The sequence below is a fragment of the Gymnodraco acuticeps genome, unplaced genomic scaffold (assembly GCF_902827175.1).
Source record: "Gymnodraco acuticeps unplaced genomic scaffold, fGymAcu1.1, whole genome shotgun sequence".
Classification (NCBI taxonomy): Eukaryota; Metazoa; Chordata; class Actinopteri; order Perciformes; family Bathydraconidae; genus Gymnodraco; species Gymnodraco acuticeps.
Genome location: NW_022990238.1, coordinates 1,667,531 through 1,691,298, shown reverse-complemented (window position 1 = coordinate 1,691,298; position 23,768 = coordinate 1,667,531). Strand labels below are relative to the sequence as shown.

At 42.8% G+C, this 23,768-nt stretch overlaps 1 protein-coding gene across 1 annotated transcript; it reads right to left on the bottom strand.

Annotated features, from left to right (window-relative positions):
- Positions 1 to 950: 950 nt before the first annotated feature.
- mosmoa (modulator of smoothened a) lies at positions 951 to 23,549 on the bottom strand. The gene is made up of 3 exons (XM_034220288.1): positions 22,637 to 23,549; positions 9,513 to 9,725; positions 951 to 3,168 (listed from the first exon to the last, which is right to left on the bottom strand). Exons 1-3 carry the CDS (start codon positions 22,740 to 22,742, stop codon positions 2,984 to 2,986), a joined length of 504 nt encoding a protein of 167 aa, XP_034076179.1. The 5' UTR covers positions 22,743 to 23,549; the 3' UTR covers positions 951 to 2,983.
- Between the last annotated feature and the right edge of the window lie 219 nt (positions 23,550 to 23,768).

Here is a 23,768-nt window from a genome sequence, read left to right as displayed (position 1 = left end):
TAGCTTAGACAATACTTCTCTAAAAATAGACTTCAAGGCCATTTGACAGTATTTAACAGATGCACTCTGGGAACACAGATCGTCCTTGCACTGCTGCATCCTGAGAGGCTGCCCTTGAAGTCAGTTTTTTTTCAAGTTCAATGAAGAGTAGAAGGACATCTGAATCCCATCCTGCAGAAGTAGCATGTTAATTCTCAGATAAATAGTTTAAGATTAGATGATGAGTTGTGTTTTGCCATTCACATCACATCCCCTTAAATGAGCAAAATAAATCATAACAACTACATCAGAGCAACACACACCCATTTTTCCTCTTTTTATTCAGTGATAAATAATTTCCTATGATCATAGGCTTTATGTGAAGACATCCGATCAAGGCAAGAGACAATTTGTGGGCACACATTGCCACCATTAGAAAATAATAGCAGAAACAAAAACAATGAGGTAAGAAGTTCTCTCTTTTTTATACATTTGTGGTGCTTCTATGTTACCTATACTGTCCAACGCACAGTGCTTCCTAATACAGAGATCCTGCCTTTTGAGTGTCTGTACATTATTAAACAAAAACAGGTCATGGTACAATACGGACCGACCGAGACGGGCACTGCAGTGTCGCAGCCGTACATTTCATCAGACTGAGAGGGAGAGAAGCTGAGCAGGAAACAGAAGTATAAAACAAACTGTAAATACTTTGCAACAGAGCACACACACACACACACACACACACACACACACACACACACACACACACACACACACACACACCACACACACACACACACACACACACACACACACACACACACACACACACACACACACACACACACACACACACACACACACACACACACACACACACCACACCACACACACACACACACACACACACACACACACACACACACACACACACACACACACACACACACACACACACACACACACACACACACACACACACACACACACACACACACACACACACACACACACACACACACACACACACACACACACACACACACACACACACACACACACACACACACACACACACAGCTATTTTGATAGGGAGGGATAGTTGAAGGATGTTAACCGTAGATGGACTTTTGATATTTATGGATAAATCTAACTGTTTTCAGAAATATTGGTTTAATATAATTTGGGTCTACAGGATTTTGAATAACCAGTTTGTAAAATTAGATGAACTACCGAAGTCAGTAAAAGGCTAGCTAAACTGGCATCCTAGTAACCAATACTTAAATATGGCCAAAGTGTCACTATGTGAACAAATATATGTACAAATTAAAGCACATCTTAACCTGTAGCTCACAGCATAACCCTAGGGCCTACAAGTCATGGGATTTGTAGTTCTTACAAGCATGACTATGGCTCAGAACAAGAAAAATAAACCTTAGAGACCACCTTGATAAAGGCGAGTTAGCTGAAAAATGTTGGTGCTCTTGATAAAGCAGGGGAAGAGTTGTGGGACCAAGTTTGACTTTTGAGGGTCACAGTAATTTGCACCTCTCTGTGTTAAGTTAAAAGCTGTTCTTGAAAAAAATGAAGCATTACGAAATGAAAAATAATAGTTTGTTGCTGCATATTTACAGTATACAGAGTGTGTGTGTGTGTGTTTTACAATCACAGACCTCAAAAGGAGCACCCTGAGGCCCAGCCCCATGGACCTGACCTGCAGTCCCTGTGCCTCCACAAGACAAAAAAAGCTCCTGGCTCGCTTCCTTCCTGTCCAACATTAAAAGGAGAATACCACCAATTGTCATGATTCGCTTATGTTATTTTCAACTTTATCTTCTATTCATAAAAAGTCAATACTGTCACAATTAGTGATATACAAGGTCATCTCTACCCTTCTAAAATGTAACACCACAGTGATGCAATACTCTACTTTGAAAAAGCCACTGTGCTTGTGGTCGTGTTTAACAGAATCATTACAACAAATACAAGAGTTGTCTTTATATTCAGATGATCCTTTTCTAAATGCACAGTTTTTCTAGTTATTGGCAAAGATGTTTATCAGTGTCATGGGTTAAGCTTACTAATACTCTGTTGCCGAGTGTACAGATAAACAAAATGCTAGGTCATCCATTGAGTGGCATTCTCCTTTACATTACTCGCCCTCCCGTCTGCGGCCCGGGGGGGGGTCCTATGCTGCTACCTGCTCCTGAGCTGCAGCTGGTGGGAGCCTGAGAGACGGCAGACCTGCCCCCCCCTCTCAGACCTGCCCCCCCTCTCATCCACAGCTGCGCTCACAGCTGCTCAGCCCAGCCGCACACCTGGGGCCTCGGGAAGTGGTGGGCGAGAGTAAACCCTGCTCTAAAGCCAAGCTGGCAAAAAAAAACGACCCTCAAAGACTCAGCTCAGTGAGCCTCAATAACACTCAAGCTACTTAAGTGAAAGGCAGCGGAGGTTGGAAGGAAAAACAAACAAAACGAGAACACAAAATGTACAAAAACAAAACAACACACAACAGAAATAGCTAAGAGGAGCCAAAAATAGCATCCGGAGCAGTCGTGACGGCGCGGGTGTGTGCTGAGGGTGCTGCAGCGGGCGGCCGGGCGAGGGGAGGAGTGGTCCTCAAGAAATGGGTGCCAGCATTGTGACCGCAGTTGCCATGACAGCAGCACATTAAGCACCCTCTTCCAACAGAACAACAACAGAGATGGCCATATTTTAAATCAACAGTGGCAGGGTGCTGCAGCAGCCTCTGCCGCCCCCTCTCTCCCTCTCCCTCTCTCTCTCTCCTCCACCCTATTGTGTCCACGTCGCCTCTTTTAGTCTTTTTGTTCGTTAGATACTCCGTGGTGCTGCAGTCCCTTGACATAAAATCAAAGACTTCCCTGTGTCAGGCTTTTAGCCAGAGTTTGTTGTTCTTAATGTTCAGTCATTGTGTTTTTGTAAATCCCGTAACATTTTCAGAGCCTCGTGTGTCAGTCCAGAGGCGGGCGGGGTGCAGTCCTCAGCCTGGGAGGCAGACTTTGCCGGCAAACAGAAGTCCCACTATGGTGAAGAAGATGGAGAGGACAAAGAGCACGTACGAGGAGCCCACCACCGTGTTGTTGGGCAGCTTGTACGGCTGCCCCCCCACCTCGTTGATATAGAAGCCTATGGGGAAGATGAGCGCCGCCATGCAGAACAGGATCACTGAAAGGAAGGAGAGGGAAGATGTTAATTTACTGTTCCCCTAATCATAAAATACCTGCACAGAAACATCATTTTACTGGCCAGGTGTTTAAACATTTAGATTCATCTCAAGGACAGACTCATAAGCTGGAGAGTAAGTAAATACATAAAGGACACAGAAACTTAAACCTCAGTTATCCTTGAAGCCTTTGTTCTCCACACAAGAAGCGACTAACTCACTCACCTTGAGCAGGAAGCATAAGCTGCTCAAATTTAATTCAATTGTAGCGAGTTAATTAGAGACTTACAATAGGGCCTTTCAAAAGGCTCTAAAGGGGCAATTACACAGAGGGGGCTCATAGTAGCACCATGACAGGGGGGCAATGTGTGTTTTAGGAAGACTCACAGTGTGACAAACTGTTTCTGTTAAAAAAGCATTTATGTAACTTCTTTGTGTCAACATTTCATTAAAAGTTAGCTTACGGCTTATACATTACTCTGACAAAAAAAATTGAAATATAATAGTTTATGTGAGTTAGAAACTGTATTTGTCCTTTTTCAATGGCACATTATTTTCTGACAGTAAATTAAGGGTGCATTCCTTCACAGTAAAATGTTTTTGCACATCTCTGAAAAGCGTCTATCAAGTAGATGATTTAATTTCAGCTTTGAAGTTAGTGAAGTGAAGCTTTTATGTGGCTTTAGGCCATTTCTTTTGCGCAAAGCTATCATTATCAAGTGCCATCCTTGAGCACCACATATTTGCAGAACCTTGACACCACATGAATGCAGCATCTGTGTCAGTAAATGTTTCTGCAGAACCATAAATAACTTCTCTATAGCAACCTGTGCAAAATGTCTCTACAAGCTTAAAGGTGTTCAGGCTCTCTGACAGCCACACACTGTTTACTCACTGCAAGTTAGTTCTGTCCCACAGCTACCACTATATGTAACACAGTAAGAATTTTTATTTACCGATAGAAACATTTAGTAATGACACAATCGTATTATATTAAAAACGTATTGTCCATTTAGGTTGTGTTCCTTTGACCTTCTTTGGTTATTCACAATAACAATGCACTGTTATAACAAAAGAGTGCATTGTCAGACTCACAATGGCTGTTTGAAAAGAAAAATATCGATTTGATTCCTACCATATGTTTTATTCCATTAATTCTTCTTTTTCATTGAATCCTTGTAACTACCTTGTATTACCCAGAATGCAATTCCATTGATGACAGATTGGTCTGAGATTCAGTTGTGTTATAATAGTGGTAGAACATAAAGTAAGCCTCAAGCTAAGAGGACTATCTTCTGCCCATTCACTTTGAATGGGGTGACGTCACGCTTTGCCGAACTGCATTGTGGGGGCAAAGCTTTGCTTTGCTCGCGTTGCTCGCTTCAAAAGTAGAGCAATGTTCTACTTTTGAAGCTTCGACGGAAGCGTCAGCCAATCAAATCCCGTTTATGCAAATCTACCAGTACAAGCGCTAGCCAATCAAACCGCATGTATGCTGGGAGAGCCATACTGCAGGTCATTTCCTCATGTTCAGGACAAAATCATTGTCGCGGTAGGGAATCACCCGGTGCTGTATGACCAGTCCCTGTTCACCTACCGGGATACAAACCGGAGGAGCCAGGCATGGAGGGAGGTGGCAGAGACAGTGGGTGAAACTGGTAGGTTTTTGCCTGTTGGGGGAGTTTATATCCAGTGTACTTCGTTTGAATGGACAGCTAGCAGGCATAGACAGTATTTAGCCAGCATGGAATGTTGCATAAAATAGCACCATAGACATTAATGTCATAAATGTTCATCATATAAAGTGTGACATGTAATTATATAACATGAGATTCATGTGATTGGTTGTTGGTCGCGTTGACTCCCCAAGCTTCTGACACGCCCACCGCCAAGCTTCAACGCACGCCGCCGTGTGTAGGGGCCGTCAGGCTACAGAGGTCTCACTTTACAACTTTTATCTGACATCACTTGAGGCAATTAACCATATTTTAGGCAGCTTCCTCTGGAGCTACAAAAGGATTTAAGAAAACCTTTTTATTTTGTTGAACGAAGTAGCACTCTGCAGGAGTTCCCTTTAGCCACATTTTTAAATTGGCTATGTACAAGTACGCATGTGGAAAAAATTCACAGAGGAGAAGTTCCCCTCTGAAGAACATCAGCACAGCAGGCTCACAGCTGCAGAGTAAGCAGAGGTCACATCATTAGTCTTATCACACGGTCAGGATGAAGTGATTGGATAACAAAGTTGTCACTAATTAGAATCTCCCTTTTCATTCTGTTTCCTTTGAAGACGTTAAAACTGAAGCTTTGGGTCCACTTCTGAGTCTCCTTCTGTAACCCCGTGGTGTTAAACTGTAACCGTTTGGAATCACAGAACAATGGCTCCACAGAATTCGAAAAATAGCTTTAGGTGCCTAAAAATAAATTGTTATTGTTGCATTCAAAGCACAGTGGAATATTTGATCAGCATTTCATCCTGGACTGTCTGTAGTAGCAGGGTTGGGCCTATGAGGGGGGTGGGACTCACTATATGTCACTGTGTACTGCATACATTATCAACCATCTTAGTTTCAAGCCCCTTGTTCTCCAACAAAAAGTATGACAGACTTTCAAAGTAAACTGAGGATATGTTGAGTTATTTTGGTTTCCTGCAAAGTGTGTAATGCATTTTGGTGAGAGGTCATGAAGCCGTTTTTAGCTTTCTCTCCTTTTCCAATTAGAGAAACTGTTCAGTACCTGAGGGATGACTTCTCTCAGCCTCAAACATCTCACTGATGTGGCTTTAATCAGATTTGAAGTCTCTTGCAGCTGGAGGAGACCGTAGTAGCACTGGGATTACCAAAATACATTTTGTGGCTGTCAATCAGTGTCTACAAATGAACCCAGAGATTAAATAAGTAATTCGAAATTAGCGATATGGATAGAATAAATGGGGCTATTTGTTTATAATTGTGGGATGGCATTAACAGTATGTCTCACAATACATACTGTATGACAAATTCCCCCCATATTTAATCTGAATGCCATTGTGTTGGGAAAATACTGAATGTACTCTTCTAATATCAGAGTAGAACAAAGGCCCTACGTAGCTGTGTACGTAACCGGATGTATGATTACCTAGAAGAGCGTCAGGACAAACTGTTTTAGGCATATGATAGCCATGTGACAACGATTAACATGATGATTCAGCCCCTACAGATAGATAGGCATATGACTGTCATGTTTATTGCTTACGTGGGCCTTAGCCAGTATTCTTGCATCTTGTGACTATGATACACCCTCTCTTGTATTTAAGGTAGGTGAAGGACACTGTTCTGGGAACTATTTGTCCCATGCACCTCTGTGCGTGATGACTACTTCCATTCTTGCAAGGATAATAAATACATGTATCCTGATATTGAAGCTCAAGCCGGTGGCGAGTGATATTTTCTAACACATTGCGATATCCATGCAGCTATTTAAACAAATCCCTGACATTTAAACCATTACATTTGGTAAAGCTGCACCACACACACAAGCTAATATGTAGCTGTTTTTGCCTGCTCATTGTTCAAAGTGTTAATCTATTAGGGGGGCGAGATTGCAAAGGGATACGTACGGTAAGCTAAACTTTGGCCAGAAATACATGGCTCAGCATTTCTCCTGCAAGCTTCACCAGAGAGTTAATTAAAGTGCACATCACAGTTCACTGCTTCTCTTAAAAGCCTGAACTGATGACACACGGCACCTCGCTAACCTGCTGCTGATCGAACTACAGCAATTTAGCTAATGGACTACTAATGTTTAGTACAGAAATAACCTTTGAACATAAATAATTGGGTTGAACTATTTTGATAACTCATTAATAATTCATCCTTTTTCATGTTTAACATTTTCTGTTTCCAGCTTTCTAAATGTAAGGATTTGCTGCTTTCTTAGTATGATGTGATAGTCAATATTTTTGCATGTTTGTGTTTATGGAAGCCAAACATACAGTATTTATTTTCTCATTAAGTAACTAATGAGGTATTCAACACAAGGGGACAAACATACAGTGTAATAAAGGGAGTATACATGTTATTGATAAACTCAAAAGAGTGGATTAATGTTAAGCTACTCTTCAAATCAAGATGGACTAACAATGTGATTGATGGACTGGATACAGGTGTATGTGGCTCCAATCAATACCTAATTATTTATATATTGTAATTTCCACTGCAGTAAATGTTAATGTACTGTAAACATTGTATTCATTTTAACTCCACTCCCAGTCCTCCTCCTACAGATGACTCTCATACCTTAGGGAAACACTGCTGGTGTGAGTGTGTGTTTGTGTGTAGCGACACAGAGGCGAGCCTGTGCTGGACGTACAAAGCTCTCCATTCAGGAGGCGGTGGCCTGGAGTTCCACAACAGACGGCACACCTTCCCTCAACCTTCATCCCCTGGTTACCCTGAATGCACCAACCTGTCTCCTTAAATCCAACCTCACTTTATTCATCGTCTCTCCATGTCCATTTTTGTCTTTACCTTGGCTCTCAGCTCTGCACACGGATTAATTTTCCACTCAACTCGGCTTCTTTACTCAACTCTTCCTAAGCCCCCGGCCGTTTCCTCACATGACCTTTTACCCGCTCACTCTGCTGGGCCGAAGGCAGAGAGGTGTTCGCATGCTGATACAAATTTAGCAACATCACAAGGGACAGAATGTCATTTCAAAGTCAAATGTTGCCATTTCTTCCCTCTCCTACAATTTAAACAGACTTGTGACATAACAGAGTATCCCAGGTTGACCGTTAACTTAGGCTAACAGGGGTCCTACAACAAAATAAGAGATTACTTTTTGTTTCTCAACAAACCAAGCTTCTTCTACCTTGTTCCTTAAATATATAAAATCCCCCGAGCACTATTTCCTGACAATCATCATTTTGCTTTAAACCTGTTAAAAAGCATAACAACAATAAACCTCTTCTGTCTAATGTGGCCAACTGAAGCTTAATAAGGGGACAAGGGTGACAATGGCTCACAGTTTCCATGGCAACAGCCTTACTTCCCTTTAAGCGTGATGGTAAAACAATGACTTAACGGCATCCAATTTAGATGCGATACAGATTTGTGCTTATTGGAAAGACGGACCAGTTTGTGGAGAAAGTGGTGATTCATTGGGAGTTTGCAAGTGATTAGGGAGCGCTGATTATGAGTCTGCATTTGGCCCGGCAGGCTTAGAAAATAATCTTGACGAAAGCACTGAGTGTTTATTCAAATCAGCAGAACAAAAAAGCCACAGTGTGCTGAAAAATGCACCCAGCTTTCGAACAATAATACAGAGCATTGTGGCTCCATGGGCCATCGCTCCATCTGTACGAGTGTGCTTCAGGCCGTCTCTTTCCTTAACTGAGCGGCCAATCAAACTCCACCCTCCCACACAGCCAGCCGCTGTACATTAGATGGATGCTGAGTTATTATTGTGGCTGGAAGCGCATCCATCTACAGCAGTGTTTCTCAAACTTTTTCATACCAAGGACTACTTAACCAATAAAAAAACACTCGAGGACCACCTAACTCCACAAATATCCAAAAACATATCGTTTTTTAAAAATCGCCTGAAAATGGTACCAACAAGTGGCAACATGTGTGATGAAGGTGTTTATCTGGGCTATATCATGCAATCGAAAGTGAAACTTAAGCTTGCTCCATTGCGGAGATATTTCCGCGAGAGTGCGAAAAACTTAAATTACTTAATTAATTTCAAATGTGAAATGTTACCAATATACTCACGGACCACTAGGGGGCGCTCACGGACCACCAGTGGTCCGCGGACCACACTTTGAGAAGCACTGAGATCGGAAAATAAGTGGTGATGTTCGAGGCAAACAGAGAGAGAAGGCACTAGAGAGACGCTGTGGCATATAAGCCACCCACTCGGGTATCTGAGGAGCTGCACATTACTCAATAAATCAGCTTCAGGGAGCGAGAGGAGCTGCTAAACATGCAAGAAAAACACTCTGAATTTGCAAATGCATCTAAACACACAGTGGTACAAAAAAACCCACACAGGTTTTGACGTGACTCCGAAACACAAACACACAATGGGTCCTGTATGAAGCCTCAAATGACGTCTCACTCATTTTCATATTTAGCAATGCAAATCTGGGCCAATATTTCACTCCGTTTTAAACTCATCGCCATTATTTCCTGCCCTTGAAAGACTAATACTTATGACAAAGCTAAAGATGCAAGAGTGACTTTGGAAAGATTATGCCATAAAAGATGCAGTGAGAAAGCTCCGAGGGCAAATGTACTGACAGCCGATCTAGTAAAGCAAAACTAATTTATCCAGCGCAAATGTAATCGTCTGGTTGACTTACTGCCAGTAAAGGCGATCCATCGAGCGTATTTGGTGGCTTCTCGGCGCCAGTGTGATGCCACGAGCAGTCCACAGGTGACTGTGAGGGAGATGATGCCCATGATGATGAAGAACAGTGTGGTGACCCACTCCGGGGGCAGCCGGGGGGGAATACAGGTCCGGTCTCGCCCGTGGATGGTCTGACACTGCCGGACCAGACCGACTGTGAGGGCACCTGCAGAGAGATGACATATTAACATGTCAGTTTCATTCTGTTGTATTTTTAATCTAGTTTTAAATCATTATTGACAAGCAAAGACCCTTAATATTAGGGTTAGTGAAAACACATTAAAACCTCAGCATCACTTAATACAAGAGAAATTGATGTCATTTCTGCTCCATAGGGCAAATGTCAAAAAAATAGGAGGGAAAGTTAAACTGCTTGAGGCGAACCTTTTGAGCATGCGATGCCAATTTCATATTTCACACCACAGTATGCCTACAGGCTGAATACAAAAGGAGAAACACACAAGAATTCAAGAGCAACAAAAGATTCAAGGTCTCATACTGAGCAGTAAAGCTGTGACAGTAGCTCAGAGGATTTCAAGTGAAAGAGGAACAAGTGACAGAAGAGAGAGAGCTTCCTTTAATTTGTCACCAATTCAGTGCTGGCGAGGATCTGGGGAACTGCTCTCTCTACACCGGTGGGCTCAATTATGCCAGTGAGCGGCCAATATCTTTTCTTGACAAGAGCAAGCGAGGAATAAATCAATCCTGCCAATTACTGAATCCGTCCCACGCTGGTATGACAGTGTACATCTTCATTGGCTATGAGCTTTGAATGTCTAATGGCGCGTTTCCACTGCAGGCCTCGCTCGGTTTGGTTAGGCCTTATTAGGCCCGGCTCACTTTAATGCTGCGCTTCCATTACAGTTTAGGAACTGGGGTAGTTACTATAGTAACGCAGTGTAGGCGGAGCCGTGACGTCATCTTCAATGAGCTACCCGCTGCAGTGGAAACGCGCCATAAGTATGCGCATTGACTGTGCCCATCCATCATTGATCAGACAAGGAGGCAAATGGACCCGCGTCTCCCTGTGAATCATGAGCAGAGCTCTGCTAAAGCGTGTGTGTGAAGGCCATACAGAGCGGGAACATGCGGCCTATCTGGAGAGACGTCATTCTATTAGAAAACGTCCTGAAGGGGAATTTCTACCCGAGTAAGCAGAACAGCGTCGCATCACTCAGGCCTCTGCTGATCCTAGGTCTCGGGCGACGAAAGGAAAAATATAATGATCAGCGACGTGCAGTCAGGGGAGGCAGAGCCTCACCTGTCTACTCATAGACTGGCCATACCAGTGCTTGAATTGGAATGAAAAAGGTGCCAGTACTCTAAAATCAGCAACTTTTTCAAGTCAATTTTATATATACAGCCCACAAACAAGAATTTGGCTACTATAATGCTGGTGGGTTTGTCTCTTTACTACTGTATATTTTAGAAAGGTTCACTGTACTTAACATTTTTTATGATAGGCAGCGGATATGGCTAAAGCTCAGTAAGGTCAATATTAACTGAAAATATAGCAATCAAAGTCTAGATCTTCTGCTGAAGACACATGAAGCAGAGACCTTTCAGGTGAGAGCCCCTCTGGTGGTGTTCAACATTAATGACAAGGAAACAAAGCTCTGGTCAGAAGCATTTTTTATAAAAAGCTTTAACAAAATTAAGTATTTCTGTACATTTTGAATGCAATCTAATTTTCCAACTCAGAAAACGAAAAACAAAAAAGTGCCAAAAGTCTTCTCACATGGCTGAGCTGCTTTGCAATATACTTCACCACTGAAGAATACAAATATGTATAAAGTAAACTATGATGCAATCTAACTTTCCAACTCAGAAAAATGATAAAGAGCATGAACAAAGAACATGTAAAAACAAATGCAAAATTTGCACAATCTAAAATGAGAAACTGTAACTGCAAGTAACAAAGTCTGAGCCATGGTAAAGAGTTACATTGAACACCAAGCTGATCAGATAACTCCCTGGTTGGTCTGAAGTCCTTCTATCTCCAGGATCTGTACAAATCGGCACATTATGCCAAAAGTCTTCTCACTGGGTGAGCTGCTTTGCAATATACTTCACATTGTTAGAAAAGGCTCCAGAAGGCCTTGGGGACATCAGTATCAGGGGCTGGAGCTGGACAGGCTCTTTCATCAGCACTTCTCCTTCCCTTTGCCAGCCAGGACCTCACATACTGTTCCGGATTGAACTGTCCTAGTGATGGTCCATTACATTGAATGAAAACCAGGCTGGACAGTCGGCTGACAGAGAGAGCATTCCTTTTTGCAGTAAGGATATCGTTCATGCAGCTGAATGCCCGCTCACACTCACTAGTGGAGACAGCGATGGTTCGGACTGCTTTCAGTAGAGGCTCCATGGCAGCAGGTGTACGGGATGCCCTGGTTTCCTTGTATTCGCGAAAGCCCTAAACAGTCTCTCTTCTGTCCACTTTCAGCACTTCGCACAAACGTAGCACCTCTACGTCCCCATACTGTACGTCTAACTCCTCTTCAGGCCAACTTCCAGGATGGATAACTTTCATGTCCTGGATTAGCTGATTGTCCCGGGCCTCCCGGCCATGTAATGGGATTTCTCTTGTGCTGACATGAGAGGAGGTTGTGGAAGTCATTCTGTGTCTCAGATTCTCTACCATACTGCGGAAAAACTGACCTGCATGAATCTGTACAAGCCTGCCATTCTCACGCAGGGCAACACCCTTGAAGGACTTCTCAGCTAGAGCTGTATGAACTGTAGTCATGTGTGGGCCAGGCATGGTGACCATGGATTCAAAAACTCGTATTTCTCGAGTTAAGAGCCTATCTGCTGTAGGCGGTGTCATCTCTCTTTTTTGGAGTTGCCGAGAGAGGTCGCTGAGCTCTGTGAGCGCATCGTACATCAGTCCCAGATTGCTGACAAACGTTGCAGATGTGAGCACATCATCCAGGCCCTTGTACTTTGCTCTGTCTCTGGAATCCCTGCTCGTGTCGTTTGCAGCATTTGTGAAGTGATCACGAAGCACTCGGTAGTTTTCCCAGACTGCTCTGACGCTCCTTTCACTTGAAGCCACCCAGCGGATGGACAAAACACGCCCTATCATCAGGAGACGCTGTCCGACTGCTTGCGCACACTGCGCTAACTGCCTCTGATTTTTGGGGGAGGCATGAAACAAGGAATAGAGTTTGTCAAAAAAGATCTGGAAATGATTGAGCCCATTCATCGACCAAAACACAGAGTTTTCTTTGGTTTTCTGTAATGTCTTTTGCCATTTTTTTCTTCAGCTCATGAGCTATGTGGTCGATGATTTCGCCACAGGTTTTATTGGAGTGCAAAACCCTGCCCACGTTCAGCCCATTCAGTTTCTGTACATTCAAATCAATTGGCATGTCTGTGAATGGCCGGCTATGTTTGCCAATATTATATGTTCGAAAAACTCTGATAGTGGTGTCTAATTCAGATGTATGCATAGACTGCACTTGATGTTGAATAGTTTCACGTGAAGCAGATGTAAGGATGTCAGCAGCTTTTACATGGGCTTGTGATTCTTTATGTTCTTTGATTTTTTTTCTCAGGCTAGCTTGTTGTTTGCCCTTGTCAACACCGAAATGAGACACTGCACACTCACCCCATTCAGTTGACAGTTTCAGTCCTTGTCCAGTGTGTATTCCCAAAGATTTGACATCTCTGCATATCCGACATCCTAGCTTCTTATCTTTAAGAAGGAGCCATGCATTGGTCTTGCAAAAATATTGCACCTGGTCCGTTGTCCAGCAGTCAGGTGCATCGCTTTGCCCGGTGTTGGTGGTGGCAGTTGCGCCAGCAGCAGCTAAAGTTAGAGGCTCTGGAGGAGGCGGCGGAGCTAGTGCTAATGCTAATGCACTAGAACTTGGAGCAGGAGGATCAACCAAAGAAAGCTCCCCATCAGACACAATTTCCAACACAGGCACAGCATTCTCTGTATTTGAAGTTTCTTCCGGCGACAACCGCTGTCTTTTTGCACTTTTATTAATCCACGCTAACATTTTAGAAATGCTAATTTGTGACGTGACTTGCTTTCCTTCTCTCGGGGCGTGCCTGCTCTGTTCTATCACTCTACATAGCCACCCACTGGGTGGGAGTTGCACTGCATAAAAACAACACACGTGCATCTAGGTATGTAAATTGTAAAGCATTAAAACATGGTTTTACTAACAGTTTTCAGTATGTTGTTACTTCGGCATTATTATTATTATTATTATTTTGAAACGTGTATTACTATTAAATCACGGTCAAATAGGTTAATGTTGACATAGTCGTTTCCACCACAGTATGTACATGGAGAAGATAAGCCCCGCCCCCTCTCCAGCACGTTCTGTTTGAATGACAGGAGTAAACAGCTGACAGCCGCTGTGAAACTCCAGCGGTTAGAGCGATGAGAATGTCCGTTCGGCACCTCATGACGCATCTACTGAGTACCGGGCGGCTGTATATATATATATATGGATGTATAATAAGAACGGCGGGAGAGTGTTGAGTACTGGCACGGTGCATGAGTACCGGAGTACCGCCAGCATGCCGGTACTGAGCAAGAAGTGCCGGTACTCCATGGGTCAGAACCAGAAGTGCCGGTACTGCGTACCGGTGAGTACCGGCCCAATTCCAGCACTGGGCCATACTACAATGTAACGGAAAAACAACTAAATAAAAACTAAATAGTAATAATAATAAAATGTCTCCACTGATCTGTGTTGTAAATGTGATTTATGTATGATTCCAATCGCTTTTTATAGTCAAAATCAGCCGAGCTCCGCTTCAACTACATGGGAGCGATGAGGAGTGAGGCAGGGACGAGCTCTGCCTCACGTAAACCCACAGTAACTTGCTGGAGCGCGGGCACTAATTTAGCGCGGGCACTTATTTTGCGAGCGCGCTCAAGCCAGTTACTGTGTGGTAAGCTCATACAGTCTATGGTGGTAAGGTGAGGCACAGATGAGCTCTGCCTCACCTCAAAATGCGTCACCTCACAGAAACTGGCTGGAAAGCGGGCCCTAAGCGCATGCCTTTTACCATCTCACTGTAGGTCACCAATGTAATGTTTGTAGATCCCTTTATTACATTTATCCTCGCCATCCATAGTCTCTAAATAACTTATTTCACGTATATGATATTTAGGCTCGCCGTACAACGGCAATGAAAAAAGCACCAGGGGAGGCAGCCATAACCTCTGCCGCACTGAAGGGGGCGCACGTGAGCCCACAGGTTCTTGTTGCTACTGTTATTCTACGCAGGGACGGTATAGACGCGAACAACAAACTAGACTTTTGAAACTAGAGGAAGATAAGGAGGACTTTTACAAAAAAGTAAGAGATTGTTGTCCAGAAGGATAGCATGGACTTCATCTTCAAGTCAAGGTAAGACCACATTGGTAATGAAAATGGAATCTTACTAAGAAAGAACAATCCAATATTTAGATTGTGGGTATCCTTTTGTTGAACGGTCTGTATAACATGAATCGAAGCATCAGACCAAAAAAGCTTTTGAAAATAACAGAATATTTCGATTAAGGTCAGAATATAATATTTGTAAATCTGACTCTAAAAGAGTCAGTGCCTCACCAGCCATGAACCTCACCGCACGTCACTGATAATGATGGACTAGTGAGGAGTTGATTTGAGAAATAAAAGAGGCTTAAGCACAATTTAATGGTGTATATTATTATGTTTTCAGATGAGCTGTGGTGAATGCCAATGCTCTGGTACAAATAACAGAAAGATGTTGGACTGTGGCAACAACACTGCATAAAAAAAAATGCAGCTCCATCCGTCATTTTGAGAAGACACTTGGTACCTACACTTGAGGATCTGAAGCAACACTGCACGGCAATGTTCTCATTCTGAAAGCTGAGTCTCGAAAACACACTACATGTGATTATTAATACCACACTTGAAGAACATACTTAACTTAAGTAAATGTAACACATTTCTACTTAAAAAGGTGCCTTTGGAGTGTTCCTGTAAACAAATAAAGTTAATGTGTACTTTTAGTCATTCCTCATTAAAGATAAATAAATTGCAAAGTGTATATTTCAAGTATTTTATATCCTGTATTTTTAACATCCATGTTAACTTGCTAGCGGTCTTTTTCTTGCCTGTTTCGCCTGCATATCGTGGCTCATTAGATTCACCTGTCAAAGACCATTGGCGTGTGCATCCGACCGGGCATGCACACGATTAACACCCACACGTGGATAAACAACTCCATAGTACCACAAAAGGTCAAAATCTCCACAGGGAAGCTGTAAATAAACGTTGTCCTTCTAGTTACTGCCAAAGATATACAAAGCTAACTCTGGCTAAGCTAACTCTAAAGCAAGGCTGTCTTCTCAGAGAATGTATTTCCTCTACATGTTTGATGCATAGTCTGAAAGAAGAAAAATGATCTAGTGGTAAACACTCTGTTACTGACCACAATATAATTAATTGACTGAAAGGCAGTCTGTGTGGGCGACATCACAAAAGTTCAACAGGGGCTCAGCAGGTGGGCGGACGCTTGCATGAGACAAGCAACTACAGAAGGTCAGGCGCGTTACTTGCTCTGTCTGGCAACATTTCAGATAACCCGGCGTCTGCTATAACCCTTTCTATACAACGTATCAAGCTGCTAATAACCCCATTATGTCCAAAGCACTTTCGTACAAACAGAATAACAAAGACTGTGGGAAGGTGTTCTTGTTCCCCGTGGGTGCGGTCGTGTTTTGCAGGCAGTCCAGAGGAAATCCTGTCTCTTTCATAACACCCGGTGAAATAACTGCTTTTACAGTAACAGCCCACACACACAATGCAAAGGTTCAAAAGAAACACCTTAGGAGTGAGTAGATGTTGAAGTAAGAGTAAGCTATATATGGAGCTGCAGAACAGAGGGCTTTACATTTACTCGACAGCAGGAACACCAACCCTTCACACCACGCACAGTCAGCGCAGGGCCGTCGTTGATACACATAACAATTCCCACATTTTAAATTCTAAATGTATATTATAGTAACTGATGTTTCACTGGGGACATCTGTGACAATTTGGTAAACATTGTCCAATGTAACACTCAGTAATGCTGTCATAAGGGCTCATTTCATTACAGACAAGTTACAAATAAAGCAGATGTTCTCCATCTATGCTTTTCTCGTATCGTTTGCATCACTGCTCTGGCAATTTATATCTCACTGCGCAGAACACTTGTGCCATAACTTAACAGTAAAAAGAAAAAGATGGAGGTCATGGCTCATGACTAAAGTGGCAACTGAATGGCTCTCAGGCTTTTCCCTGAGTGCAGAGTAACCTTGAAGAAATGAAAGAACGAGAGGTGAGAGAGGCAAAGGAAGCAGAGACTGCGGCTGGGAACAGAAGAACATGAAGCAAAGGTTTGAACGCTGCAGTTAATGGCACCAGTTTATGGCCATTTTCTCTGGATCCTCTGGCCTCCTGCTGTTTCACTGGCTCTGTGGAATTCCTGCCTTACAACAGGCAGGCACGCTATGGTACAGGGATACAGGTAAACAACTCATGAGAAAGTCTGTCGGACTCAAACAGCAACAGTGTGGTTGTTATACATACTTATTTTAAGATGGGAGTCTGCTTTTCAGCTGACACACAAAAGCTTACAGACTTGGGCTGTGTAAGCCAAGACAATGCATTAGGATATATTACAGGAATAGTTTGACATTTTATGAAGCACATTTATTTTGTATGGCTGGCTCACCAAAGATCACCAATCTCAGTTATGTCTAATACAAATAAAGCTAGCTTAGCAAAAAGACTGGAAACGTGAGCTAGGCTCTTTCTGAAGGTAACAAACCCACCAACCAGCACCTTTAATTAAATTATCTGTTTACTACTTCCTGATTGGGACCAGTGCAAAAGCGCCATTACTGGAGTCTCTGCTGGTTGTCTGGAAGTGATATTGTTCTTAACAAGGTGTTGGTGCATCTCTAGAATAATGAGCATTTCCAAACACACCACATTCGTTTTTTTGCTGTTGGCCAACATGCACATCTGCAGGTTCAACGTTAAGGTGAACTCTGACTGACAAGCCCACCATTACAGGAGACAGTACATGACCTCATCTGGTACATGGGCTTTAATTGAAGTAAACTGGAGACGGAGCAAGTGACACTATACATTGTGCCTGCTAGAAAAAGCAAAACTGGATTGTCTTTAGCTTAAAAAACATCTTATTGTTTTCTTCGACTCTCACATGTAGAAATTAATGGGCCCATACTATATTTCGAGCCCTGCTCATTTGCTCGCCCCCATTGTGCCCTGCAGTCAGGTCAGCTATGATCAAAATCCTCATCTCACCATGTCTCGGTCTGAATGAGAGGAAATGAGGTCTGTGTCTGCTCATCTTCAGCATGATGATGCTGTCATTAGCGGAGTATAGGGGGGGGTGCTTTTTAAAAGCTCTAGAGGGATGAGTCAAACAGGCCTCTGAACTGTGGTGGGCGGCAAGTAGGCAAGTTAAAGCAGCCAACAGCTGCGCCTTCTGCCAATGCTGCTGGAGGCTGTTACAGCGCCCACTTGCATTGTTGGCACACTGGAACACAGATGCTGTGAACGGCAAAAGCTTCCATACAAAACATGTTAGACCAACCCACGAGAGAATAGCATTCACTCAACCTAAGTGTTTAATGATAAATCTAAAATAATCGAATCTACAACCTACGGCGCTGATGTGAAAGCAAAGAGTGAGTAGAGAGTTAGAGTGCCTCAAACTACAGGAAACATCAGTATTGGCCTAGCTTCTGCGATTTGGGCCACCTGCAGGCATGTGTTAAAAAACGTGTTAAAGCTGCAGTTTTCTGTGTGTGAGCAAGTTCAAGGCTTTACATCGAACACACAAAACTACATTTGAGAACAGTCACATTTGCGGTTCGGAACCGATGCTGATGTTTTTGTCTTTTCTTGTTGGTGACCAAGGTTGGAAATAAGTGTAGAAGTGTAACCGCTGACGATCTGGATATTATTGTCTGGATCTGATTCAGTTGCTTTGCATCAATGCCACTGTGTGTGTTCTAAAAGAGAAATCTACAATAACACCATTTCATATCCTCCAATTCATATTTTTGACATCAGATTGTAAACACAAAACTGTTCCTGGGCCTTTTAGTTTATTCACGCATTTTGTACAATGTTATTTTTGTACAACTGTACAATGTATAGTCTTAATGTTGTTTGTTTGCTAAACATAGACTTATAATCTAGCAACTAACTCAAACAGTGTCATTGATTACAATGCCTGAGTTTATGGGCACAATCAGAACTCCGTCTCCAACACAACCTGTAGCAGCATATTGGAGCTCATGCTGCTCTTTAGTACTTAGTGGAAAATAAACGTGGCTGTTCATTATCACACAAGTATTACCGAACAGCATTCACTCTAAGGGCAGCAATTCTGGTTGGAGATTATTTATAGCCATTGATGAAGAGATGCTCAAAAGGTATTCTGTTATATTTGAAAAACCACGTGCTTAAAAAGGGTGGCATTTTACTGTCACGATTATCACGAGGCTTACGATCTCTATCAACAGTATTCTTTTATTCAGCAGCACACTGTACAAAAAAAGGCTTTGCAAAGTGATATAACTTTTAGGCTAAGTAGGAGCTTTAAGTGTTCATAGTTTATGTTGGTAAAGAAGGTTGAGCTTTAACCATGGGGATCATGGTGGAGGGCTAAACACAAAGTCCAGTGAAGATAAATCAACATAATGGGAAACGGTAGTCCATTATTCCACTGCCTTATTGACTGACATTACAATGCTTTTAAAAATAGTGTATGAGAATTGTACTGTCATAATAGTATTGGTATCAGTTATTCAGTTCCTGGTACAGTGAAATCCCTAGTGATGACGTCGTAAAATAAGACAAAATATATTTAATCTTCAATAGCAGATTCATATTTTGTTTTAAACCGTTTGGTTCAGCCCTGGTTATTCAGGGTCTGCAGGAGGACATCCACTCTGATGCCAAGTATCTGCAGGAGGGCAGTTGGGTGCCGAGCCTGACACTACAGCCACAGTGGCTTTTGTCTTGAAGCGCGGCACAGGAAATCAACTTCAGCTGTTACAGCCCGAGGATATCACACTGAAGGGAGGACAGTGTCATGGATACATGCTTTGTCTTTTGTGTTGAGTTACAGCAGTGCTATGCTACTACTCCTTCCTGCGCCATGTGCACTTTCTCACTGAGGTATGGCTCTTTCTGTGTCATTTCTAGATATATAAGATGATTCCGTTTGTGTACTTCTATGAGTTGTTCTCAAGAAATGCTTTGATCAAATCACTTGACCGAAACAGGAACAAATGCCTTACACTCAAGAAGCAAAGTCAGCTTTTATTTTAGCTTACTACCCAGAAGAACATGTCTGTTTCTCCACGGCACAATGAGGTCCAACAAGGGCAAGTCGACAAAAGCTGAGCCCATCTGACAAGACAACAAAGCCGATAAGAGATAACAAAATGAGGGGGCCTTACTTCATAAGAACTTCAGACGATACACAAGTCTGTGGAATGAGGTAGACAACTCAAGCTTATGAAACATGAAAGGCTACTTCACTCAAATGCACAATAACTGCAAGAAATGTGACTTTCATTAGGTTGAATGCCATTTAGCAGCATGTCAGCGCGAATAGAGGCATACGTATCAAACTAAAGTCTGTAGCAGAGCCCTAAATATGAACTGTACAATATTTAGGATGCAGACTAGACCATGATTAAAGTCCAGACATAACGGGACAAAAACTGACGAGCTGTACAGACAAAGAGAAGCCAAGGTCACAGGTTGAAACTAAGAAATGTAAAAGTAGGGAATATGCAGGGGAGCTGGCACATGACACCCATTACACACAAAGTAAATGTATTCCAACTTTATAGCCGTGTGAGCAGAATTCATTTTGTTACCTAAATTGAAAGTCCTTTTTACGTGCAGTGTGATTAATGTACATTTATAGATCACTTTGTTCTTTTTGCACCAGCTTCCACTTTTTAGTGCCCTCAAAAGGTGATGTGTGGTTGTCATCTATACAATATTATGGTTTAATATTAAGCTTAACAAATACAAAAGTTTGAGGGTGAGATCACACACTCAACCCATAGGGTGACCATTTAAGATCTGTCGCAAGGTGCACATAAGGATGGATTTCTGGGTTATGTGCAGCTGTATAATAGCAACATGCATTCATTTTCACATTGACAAAATAAACTAGGGAAATAAGACTACATTGCACCTCATGCCCTACCAATGTGGAGACAAAATAAACAAATTCTCAAGGTGAAATTATAGTCAAAATATATTTTACAAGCATAATAACTATCTTTCCAAACCTAGGAACACTACAGAATATTGACTAGATTTCAAACCTAGTTTACAATCATGTATTTGAATACAGCAAGAGAGGGATGTGTGTCCGTGCTCCATCACCTTCATGTCTCATAAACCCATCCAAGACAGGTCACATCACGATCATCAAAGAGTGCTGTGAAAGCTGTGAGGGGAAGTGAGAAGAGTGACAGGGAGGTGGAAGTCGGTGGCTGTATGAAACCTACAACACGACACCCACTCTCAACACTGCAGGGTAGGGCTGCTCAATTACGATTATGGCTTGCAACGATTACGAAAACAACGTAATCGAAATAAAACGATTATTTTTGTATCATTATTACTTTTTTTTATTGGTTTTTCAGTTGAAGTATTCTTAAAGTTCAGGGTAATCAGCTGTTAAAAACATACTGTTCCGTTTTTTTTTTTTACAATAAATTGATGTTTTCAAAGTAAATGGATAATCGTTTTTAATAATTGTGATATCAATTATTGACCTAAATAATCGAGCAGCCCTACAGCAGGGTATCTGTAAGGAAGGGTTAATGGGATGTAGCTGTCCACGTTTCGGCTCTACTTCACTAACTTTAGACGGGAACTCTACAATACAACCAAATGGCAAGCATTGTAGACGATGCCCTCATTTCATTTCAGTTATTACTTTTGTACAGATTCTGTGGAGCTAATACAGCCTGGATGTGTGTGTGTGTGTGTGTGTGTGTGTGTGTGTGTGATGGACCCTTCCTGACCCAGTTACTAAGCTGTCATCCTGCAGAGGGAACAAAGAGAGGAGCAGCTGTCTATCAATAGCCTGAATGTGTTTTCAGGACTGACACAAATAAAGCAGGGTACGAACAGCACGTGCTTCTGTCCAAAATCAGCAGGGACACCACACATGAACACCTGCTTTGGTTCCTCAAGTGACAGCTGATTGGTCACATGGAGGTGACTTCAAACGTCAGGTCACCATAGAAGAAGAGCATAGCATTTACTTTTAGGGCCAAAATGATAGGCCGCTTAATCAATTAGAAAGTGGGCAGAAAAAAGGCTTCAGTGATTATTTCATGATTGATTTATTTTTCCATAAGTCGACTGTAGTCTACATAATGTCCCTTTAACTCACTGACACATGATTTAACTGGTTGTTTTGTGTAAAACCCCAAACATATTCTATTCACACAGTTTTGTATAAGAGAAAGGCATTTTAATGCTTGATAAAATGTTGATTCATCACTTCGAATAAATACCCGACAATGTATTATTCAACTAAAGATTTCAGCACTATTTTGAAGGAAGAGAGTCTCCAAATGTACAGCTCTTTTTCATTATACATCCTTAGTCATTTAAAATGTGTTTTCTTTGTGTTACTGTTAATCAAAGCAAGCTATTTGAAGAGTTACTAGCAATTCACCTATTTATCAAAAGTCATATGGAAACAATAGTTTTGTTGCAGCCCTAAAGCAACAGAGGTTTATGATGCTGATCACTCAGGTATGAAATTGTAAGTACTGGTTTAAGTCAGTAAGAAGCAACAAACACTGCTGAGCCGGACAGAAGGTGTTGATGCACATGAAAGCCTCCACACAATAGAGCATATCTTTGTTATGGAGATTATCTGACGCTAAAGGCTCCTGCAGCGTGGGGGGGGGGGGGGGGGGGGGGGGGGGAGATGTGGCGAGAAGTCCTGCTTAAATCACAGAACATCACAGTGGTTCTTAATGACAGTTGTGGCCTGCTTCATTACCTGCTGATTCACCAGTGTTGATCCAGTCTGGGTTTGCAATGCTGGCTATTGCAAAGATATCTGCTGCCAAAAAGAGGCACCCTGAAATGATCGTGAGTTTATCCATATCTCCAGCTGAGGAAGCAGTGAATGACGTGGAGAAAATGTGGTCGTTGTCCAAATGTGACCCCGAGTGTAGAGAGACACAGGGTGGGCTGTTATCAGTCTAACCTCGCCCCCTTCAACAGGAGCCCGTGGTTCTGCTCTGCATTTTGCAGCAACGTTAGCTCCTCAAGCAAGCGAGAGCCTCCAGCTACAAACGGCTCAAAAACGACGCACAAAAGCATCACATCTCAAATGCCCGCTGTAGTCCAGTAAGATAAAACAATAGCTCACTCAGCGCCGGGGCCCCGAACCTCTTGTGTGGATCCGTTTAGCAGCAGCAGCAACAGCAGCATCGGGTACAGCTGCGGCTAGCACAGAGCTAGCTAGCTAGTTCCCAGATTCGGGCTCGGTGTGCCGAGCTGCGGCCCAGAAGCTGCTCGACGGCCGACACCGCAACTGTGCTAGCATTTCAGACACAATGTCAAACACACACACACACACACACACAGCGAGGTGGAGAAGAAGCAAACAGGTCCCCCTCTCTTCGCAGTGTCCGTGTTTCAAGCGAAGGTTAGCCGTCAGGAGAACCCATCACCGTGTCTTGCTTATTCGAGCCCGTTCTCCGCTGGAATAGCATCTGGTCCTTCTGTCCGTTAACTTCCTCTTCCTCCTCCTCTTCCTCTACGGACAACACTGAGGAGAATGTATTTAACGCAGCGTAATTAACCCCTAAACAGCCGTTATTATTCCCTGTGTGACCGGTAAAGCGTTATTGTTTTGCTTTCCACCCGTGCCCACCGTTATCTCAGCCTCCCTTTCTGCCTAATGACATCAGGCGAACACCCCCACGCAGCGACACAACTCACTGTCTTCTCGCGATACTACGCAGAAACGGGATTCAGGGTGACCTGAGTCGCCCTGGGAGGCAGTTTTTTGGTGGGGTCGGTGATTGCTACAGGGGTGCTGTGAATGTTGGGAATTTGAACCATTTAAGTACAATATGAACTAAGGCTGTTCATGCAGTGGTCCATGAGAATATTCTAATGTA

Coding starts and splice junctions, on each gene's coding strand:
- mosmoa (XM_034220288.1), bottom strand. CDS start 22,742: ATGGATAAACTCACGATCATTTCAGGGTGCCTCTTTTTGGCAGCAGAT. Junction 9,726..22,636: donor CAACACTGGTGAATCAGCAG/GTAATGAAGCAG, acceptor ATCTCTCTGCAG/GTGCCCTCACAGTCGGTCTG. Junction 3,169..9,512: donor ATGGATCGCCTTTACTGGCA/GTAAGTCAACCA, acceptor CCTTCCTTTCAG/TGATCCTGTTCTGCATGGCG.